The 8679-nt window shown below is 36.1% G+C and overlaps 1 protein-coding gene across 3 annotated transcripts in view; it reads right to left on the bottom strand.

The window, feature by feature from the left end:
- Nucleotides 265-8679, bottom strand: part of ITGB6 (integrin subunit beta 6) — a 32006-nt gene continuing 23591 nt past the window's right edge. For all 3 annotated transcript variants that reach the window (XM_021398724.1, XM_021398722.1, XM_021398723.1), the window contains exons 14-16: nt 7788-7907; nt 5427-5593; nt 265-3830 (exon numbers count right to left, since the gene is read on the bottom strand). In XM_021398724.1, coding sequence (XP_021254399.1) covers nt 3729-3830; nt 5427-5593; nt 7788-7907 — 389 coding nt within the window. In that variant the 3' untranslated portion in view covers nt 265-3728. The remainder of the gene's footprint in view (nt 3831-5426; nt 5594-7787; nt 7908-8679) is intronic.

Raw genomic sequence — 8679 nt, 5'->3', positions numbered from 1 at the left:
GTGTTTCCAGAAATGAGTTGCTTACACAATTCACTCGTTAACTCACTTTCTTGAAAAGTGAAAGAATCACGAATAAAAGAATATCCAGACATCTTAATTCTCACATGCTGTCTTAAGAAAGGTGGAGGAGAATTTATAAAATTAGCTCCTACAGTGTGCCAAAACATGAGAAATTTGCTGAGTTTAATCAAATCACATGAAAAAAAAAAGATGTGCTGAAATGGAAAATGAAAAAAAGAATAAAAAAGCATATTAAAATACGCATCCAATTTTATGATCTTTATTGAAGGTTCAATAATCCTTCTGTTACAGAAAGTTGAGGTATTTACCTGTTTCTTGCAAACAGACCAGGATAAAAATCATCTCCTTTTTACTTTCAAATTCTATTAAGTTTTGTCAGACAGTAACTTCCTTATGGCCACTGCAAAAGAAACCTGGACTTCTGCATAATAGTGGACAACACATAGAGAGTACTGCACGCTACTGCTCATTACCCACTGGTTGTAATTATAGACCAAGGTTGAATGCAATCTGGACACATACAATACAGATTAACATATAAGCCAAAGGAAAATGATCATTTTAATATACATTACTGAAAATACCATTCTACAAGATGTAAAAGATACACAAATACTGTAAAATTGCTAATTATTTTTATTATTATTATTATTTAGTTCAAGTCTTTAGTTAATAGAATTCCTATTAAAAATGTTTTGGCCACTCTCAAGGTCCAGCCCCAGGTCAAAACAGTATTTGTAAAAACAGCAGAAAGACATTTTCATCCCACTATCCCACTCACCACACACAAACCCACTTGTAATTTGGTGGAGTTAAAAAGGAAAAAAAGTGAACTTTTATACAAATACTACAAGATGAAAGTAATGTAATTAATAAAAAGATATGAACACCACTTTTTTTTCTACAGTGAATGCCAAGTATGATCTTGAGATCTAGTTGTTTTTGTGAGTGTTTTTGTGGTGGGTTTTTTTTTGGTCAAAATTTATGATCTAAATTAACGCTGTTAAAAACATGGTTCATTCCTCAATAGCAGAGGTCTTTCTCACCAAGCCCTTCTATTTACTCTCTTCTGATGAATGCTTAATTATTGGAGTGATTTTATTCTGACAGTTTTGAAGGTGGCACAGCACATTTGTAGTACTCTTGATCACAGCAGGGAAACTGCAGAACACACTGCCTGATTTCTGTACATCTCTGATAATTTGCAGAGAGATTGCTAGGAGATTTAATTGGAGTGTAAACACTGTCCCCTCCCAAAGCAGATCTTTGCTGATGATGAGAAGATGTAAGCGACGGGAACAGACTGTGGAGTTTAGAGAAATGAAATCTCTTATAGAAACATGGAATGTAGACCAACAAACATTTCGTGTGAAATGTGAACACCACTTTGATAACAATGTTTGAGTATGGAAAAGTAGTTCAGTGTTGAAATGGGTGACCTACGGAAGAAGAGCTTTCAACACTCATACTGAGCTGCAGAATCAGCTTCCTCAGAGACAGAACTTGAAGGATATTCAAAAAACAGTGAAGATTTTGTTATCCTTTAAAAAGTAATAAAAATTCCAGTTACTTTCAGAAAAATATCAATGTTCAATGACTTGAAAAACAGAAGAGTAACAGGTCATTCACGTGGGCTAAATCTGGATTTCCCTACTCCTTTGGGCAATCCTGACCCTATTGGAATCTGAGACAGAGTCCAGGGGCCAGCTTTGCCTCCAGGAGTTTGTCCATGTACCAGGGAAGCAGGATTTAGCAACTTGCACTAACATCTATGGCAGTTTAGTGGTTGGAAACAGGAGAAAGCAAGGGAAGACAGAGGTAAACAGGAGAGAACAAGGGAAAACAGAAAAATTTGTCTATGCACATTTTCATTTTGAGATATACAAGAGTACTAAAGAGTAAAGATGTAACCTGTAATTAATCTGTTCCACTTTAATGACAGCCATAGTTCCTTTCACACTGCAGTCATTTTGTATTCCTTATGTGCTTATCACAGCACCTTCTTCCCAAAAGCATCAGATATTGTTTATTTCTCTTTCCACAGAAATATATACCTTATGTTCTAATCCACTAATAGACAGTGTTAACTGGTTTGTTTAAACAAAACAATCATTGTAAACCAAAACTAATAGTTTCACTGAAACTAGATCCTCATCTGTAGCCACTGACTCTGCTAGGCTTTGGATCAGGCCCTAAAACAGGCATGATAGTATCAGTCTCACATCCAGTGGTTGTAGATGATACAGAGACTGAAGTTGCACAGACTTTGTAAATATGCATTACAAAATGGACAACAATTTTTTAGATGAAATCCATAATTTACCATAGGGAATGTACATAACTGTCTGTGACTGTGTCAGTGTATCTTTGTTTTCTAAGTCTTCTCTTGTAAGTACATACATTTTGACCATCAATTCCAGAGCATTAAAAAAGTGACATTAAAAAAGTAAACTACACTATTGTTAGCCTAAAATAGTCCAGTACTGTAACTTTTTAATCCATTGCATTAGCTGATTTTCTTGAGGCTTCTTTTCATAACGATGTGCAAGATACCAACATTACAATTTAAGAAGTTATGGCAAGTCGTTAGTGCCGAGTTAAAATTGAGATTTAAAAATCCTTAATCGTGGCACAAAAATGAATATAAAGTGGAATTCATCAATATGTTTGTTTCTTAGTTTGAAAAAAAAATGCCAAAAAAAGTTGAGTTTATATTATTTCACACATTAATAAATGGCTGGTTTGGTTGCTGGGCATTGAAAGAACCTCCCAATTTAGGGTTTCTCAACAAAAAACTACTGTCTTTGTGTGTGATAATAAGTCTTTGTGCATCAGCTTTCCATGCATGTAAAGAGCTCATGCAGGAGTTCACGTAATGGTCCAGCATGAGAGGTTTATTTTGAATGCCTAAACAGGATGTAAATGGTAAAAATCCTCCGGTCTAAAATTTCTCTACTGTGGTCTCTAATTTGCAAATATTTCTCTTTTGCTCTTGATCCTCTCTACTGAAATTTGAAGGAAAGAGGGAAAAAAGTCTTTCATACCTAAACAGAAAACAATTATGTGAGTGAATAAGGGCTTGATTTAGCTTTCCCTGAGATAACCTTAGGGGCTTGATTCTTAAACCACATCAAACAGCAACCAATTCAAGGTCAAGGAAAGAGGGAAGCAGGAGAAGAAGGAAGAATTAGAGAGGAGTATTTCTCTGTACCTTAGATACACGGAAGGTATGCCATAACACACATCATTTGTTTCCGATGAAAACCTGTTCAGTTACACAGTTGATATGAGGATCAACTGACCTCAGTAGTTTAAGCAGCGTTTATGAGAAATTTACCTTTTTAAATTTAAGCCAGCCCACCAAACAGACTGGTATAAATACATTCCTAAACACAAACATATCAGATTCAGTGGATGAACAAAGTCAAACATAGCTCAGTATTAATGAGCAAATTAAAAATATTAGGTGATAACATTTTTCTGAAATGGAGGTGGTTTAACATTAAAGGTTTTTTTAATATATATTTCTATTAAACTTTACCACTATTATTATCCGTAGTTCTCCCACCACAAGATATATTTTCTCTAACAGAACTATTATACTAATGCAACGTGCAAACAAATAGCACATAATCAACTGAGAAGAGACAAAAATTAGTGTTTTTAGATTTCCTGACAGTAAAACTAAGTTTGTAGTGTTCAAAGTGCTAATAGAAGTCTGCAGCCATGGCCCCTTTTTGCTTCTCTTGGTTCTTGTAAGTTACATTTTTAAAAGTGCTTGTTGAACCTCTGTACAGTGGGTTTGTTTCCTGAAATAGAAAAAAAAAGCAAATCATTCAGAGTTTAACTGTCTGTGGCTGCAAGCATGCGTTGCTGCAAACCACTGCCTTTAACAGACCTCTTCAGCAAAAAGTTAATTTTGCTAGACCTGAGAGGATGCCTGCCTTCTACAGGTTTCTCTGTTTTGTATCTATGCAAAGTTTTATCATCTAAAACACCTTTGGAAATAAATCATGTGGCCTCAAACAGGTATTGTGTAATGATGTCTTTTGTGTCTCTGGAGCCTGCCATCTTACTATTTTGGTGCAGTGAAAAAACATCCCATATTCAATACCTCAGTCATAATTTTATAGTATCACATCCTCGTCCCACTGTTACTTCCTCCTTGCAAAGTGTTCTGGTCTTTCTTTGTACAGAAGTTATTTTGTACCTTTGATCATTTCACTATAGACTTTATTGGCATTCTGATATTCGAAGCCAACTCAAAAGGAGCCCAGTCTGAGGCAGCGCAAGTCAGCATAGTGGCAGGAACGCCCTAGGCTGATTCCCAGATTAAAGTAAGGCACACACTCAAACAATAACTTAGCAAATAGGTCGGATATTTGTGTAATAACGTGGCTGAACCATTCTTAAAGCGCAAATACTGAGAAAACAACTGTGAGATGTGAGGTGCAACTTGTCACGGTCTTCTTGTGTGAGCCACACCAACTACCACGCTCTGGGAGAAGGGCAGGTCCTACCTGGGCTTTTAATACTGGCCTCTCACCATTCTCTTCGTATCTTTTCCTCTTGTGTCAGAAAATAAAATATCTCTATCTACTGTAGCCTTCTCTTTCCTCTTACCATACCTAGCTCTCCGGAAGGATTGTGAAAGCATTCTCAAGAGACCTTGCCTGTAACTTATTTTTCTTGTCTCAGAAACTGAAAGGCAGGCAGTGTCCCTTGCAGAAATGTTGCAATCGTTGGGTTTTGTAGAGGAATGTAGCTAAGTAAACTGCAGCATATTGCATATCCTCCTGCCACCATCAGAAACGCTTACTCAACATGATTTTTTTTCAAAAAATCTCAAAAGTAGAAGTATTACGGAAGAAGAAGAAAGCCAAGGACAAAGGGGAAATAGGAAAAAGGAACACGGTATCAGCTTGCATTAGACCTATGCAAGCTATAGATAGAAGCTAAGGGCTAGATCATTCTGTCCTTTTATATATGTTTTGGACAGTGTACACTGCTGTGTAAGCTGTTACAGAGGGCACTGATAACCTCTCTTCTGTACAGCAGGCTTTGTATCTGAGGAGCATGCTTCCTATAATTACATAGACAGCGAGCAACTATGCTCAGATTAATCAGAAGTGAAGTACTAATTAAAAAAAAAACTAATAAAAATGTTATCTACTCAATTTACATGCAGAAGAAATTAAACCAGGAGATTGAACTCTGGCTATTTTTCATCCCTAAATAAAAAGTGTAATTTTACTTTATAGAACGTTAAATGTAATGAAAATCTACCAGTAAAACCTATCCATTTAAAAGAACAAAACCAAGACTCAAATAGAATTTTTAAGGGCATTTGTGCCTCATAAAACAAAATTAAAGAATCTCATATAAGATTAGTGCATTTAACATACCGTTTGCCATTTAACTTTTGATTTTTCTGCTTCAAACTTGGCTACTTCTTTTCGGTCTTGAACCGACACCAGCAATTTCCATATACAAAGTAAAACAATGCCAATCAGAAGGATAGCAAGGGTGACACCCACCATTATCATTGGGATATTTGGAAGCTGTGGGCAATCTGTGGAAAGAGAAACAATTATGAGTGTGGATATCCAATCAGTAAGTTTCAGGCAATTAAAGACAGCCAAGAAGGATTCTGTTCTCATTTGCTGGAAGCTGTGCACACCATTTCCTTCAAGCCCATGTTATTTTACTCCTATCAATCCCTTGCTAAAGGGCTGAAAAATATTGCCTTGAAATGTGAAAAAATTTCTTGCTATTTCCACTGCTGTTTTAGATGTTTAGCTGTCACGTCTGAATATAGACCCAGATTTTGAGGAGGAAAGTTAGAACATTATTTTCAAATTTATGTCATCATAATTCTAAAAAATAGGGCTATTTTGACAAAATGGTAACTTTTAATATTTACAGCTGAAGTTTTACTTCAACTGGCTCATATTCAGACTGTTGCAGAGGAAACAGTCGTAGGTATATGTGTAACAGTGTAAAGATACCAATGATATTGGGAAAAAGGAGGAAACTTCATTTCAGTCATGAAAACGAAGAGGAAAAAAAAACAGATTTGCTGAAAAGCATGATACTGAACTTCACCAAAATCTGTTGAATCTCACAGCAGCTGAGCAGAAGTCTTGAACTATTGTGGTCAGGAGCATGTGGTTCTACAGCATATGAAATGCTTAGTTCATCTGTGACAGTCATGTAGAAATTCAGTGTCAAAGTAACAGTAGAGAAAAAGAATTTCGTCCTGAAACACTGACGGAGTGGCAAGCTCGATTCTTCAATCTGAAGGAATTTTGCATTTCAAGTTTTCCAGTAAATTTTATCATACAACATTCCAAAGAATCAAAAAAGTTTTTGCTTAGGCAAATCAAGATGTTTGATTCAATTAAAATAGCACATAGGAAGACTGTCATCTACTTCAGCGATGCAGAGGAGGGCTCGAGGGAGTTGTGTTCACTTTAGACCTAGCTGAAGGGGTAATGTACTCCACTATGGGTGACTTGAATTTGACGAGTTGTGTTAGAATAGGTGTCAAATGAAGAACTAATGCTGTAAATGCTGTTTTAAACAGAAAGCATGATTTCAAACAAAGACATCAGAGTTAGACTTCCAAATAACACAGCTGACAAGGGGCAGAGAGAGCTTGACTAAAAGTAAAAAGAAAGTAGCAAATGGATTTAATAAAGAGAGCATCTTTCAGTGGCTTACTCTTAAGTAATAAAGGTATAGTTTACAAACAAATGTGTTTACAGTTTTAACCTTTATTATAGTGATTTTTTTTACAATCGTAATCTATATAAAACCAGACTAATGCTATTGTAATAGAAGCAGTTTTTTTGTACACTGCTGAAATCACTGTCATTATCACATGTATGCTAGAGAAAAGCTACACACAAGGTTAACAAAATGTATGCCATTTGTGCCAGCGAAAATAAGTTACAAATTTGCATGGCTTTCCCTAAAATATAGTCAATATTTGGCACTGAGACGCTGGGTGTGTCAGAAAAAAAAATACATTTTATTGCCTGGAAAGCAAACTGCTTGGCGGCTGAAAAGTGGTGGCTGTGTTCTCTCCTGTCCCACAAGATTAAGAGCTTTACTGAAAAAGTAGTGAAGTAGTAGTTAAAAAAAAAAAAAGTTAAATGATAGGATATAAAAAGATCTGTTGAATATCTGTTATATAGGCAGTGCATTCAAAACTGAATAATACAGCATTAAACATAATTACAAAGATATTTTAGTGTTTCATCAGGTAGATGATGTAGTCAGATGCTGTCTTTTGAGTATTCGTCAATCTGTAAAATGTCTTATTTCAAAGTGGATTATCGTTTTCTCATATAATCAAAGGACATTTGTTATCACTGTCTTAGAACTGCACAGGACTTTAGAAAAGTTAACAAACTCTTGGAGCTCTGAGAGTGATAAGGGGTTTATGGGTAGGAAACTTGAGGAGAGGTAAAGTGGCTTGTTTCAGGCCATAGGGAGAGGCTGAGAGCAGAGTTCAGCAATGTCTGATTAATCCAATGGATCATTCTGCCCATTTTCCATGACAGACCAACCATTTATTTTACTGTAGCATTAAATAAGTGGTTCAGGACGTGTTCTTTTGAATAACTGAGCACAGTTGAAAACAGAAGGAGGTGCAGTGCTGTCTAGAAGAGCTGAGCTTCTTGTGTTGCAGGATTAGGTTGTCTGCCCCATCTGTGTTTTCAAATTAGATATCATGTAGAAAAGGTAACACAACTGCTTACCTTTTTGCTTTATGCTGTGAATGACTGTCTTGCCCTGTTCATCCACAGCCAGCAGAAAAGTGGTTATACATTCGTTTTCCCCCTGCAAAGAGCAAGGAATGGATTTATCCTCTGAAAAATCTGCAAGGGAGGAAAAAAGTCATCCATCAGATCAAGCGAAGTTCAGCATGCAATAACAAGAGAGGCTGCTGGCATGTTGTTTATCATAACCTCTGTATAAAGCAAAGAGTAAAAGATGAAAACAGAAGTACCCTCAGAATTTCAGTGGAAGAGCTTCCAAGATGCTTAACTGTCAGCTGCCCAGGAAATGTCCCCTGTTATAGGACAAAGTAAGCAGTATGTTCTCTTTGGTTTAGAGCTACTTCTCACATGCCTAGGTTATGTTTCAAAAGTAGATGCACACATGTTGAACAGAAATGGATGTGGATAAAAGGGCTGCCATTTATTTCTTTATTTACTCAAAGGCAAGAGGAAGACAGGAGAAGCTGGCTGTGACCAGCAGTGTAAAGCAAAGAAGATGGCTGAAAATTCAGACTACAGGTGCAGTGCTAGAAATCTGCAATTCTGAACCTAAGCGTTATATAATATTTTCACAGGTCAAAAATATCCAACTGTCTAACTGTGTGCACAAATGGCCCTGTGGCTGAATGCTCATTATGTTTCCAAAAAAAACATTATTTAAGTACCACTGGAAAACTAGGTATGTTTTTCAATACATTTTTAGAAAAACTTGTTAGATTTCTATTCGTAGAGGAAAGAAAAAACAGTAAGGTTCTCAAACATTTCTTTAAAAAGAAATATATAACCTCTGTATAAGCCCTACGTTGTTTCTTATCCAGTCAAGGCTCCTACTGAAATTTCATAAGCAACTATGTTAGAAGTATTTAGTTTT

Source organism: Numida meleagris, chromosome 5 (genome assembly GCF_002078875.1).
Source record: "Numida meleagris isolate 19003 breed g44 Domestic line chromosome 5, NumMel1.0, whole genome shotgun sequence".
NCBI classification, from domain to species: domain Eukaryota; kingdom Metazoa; phylum Chordata; class Aves; order Galliformes; family Numididae; genus Numida; species Numida meleagris.
Note: the sequence above shows the minus strand (reverse complement) of the source record. Positions and strands in the feature narration are given on the sequence as shown.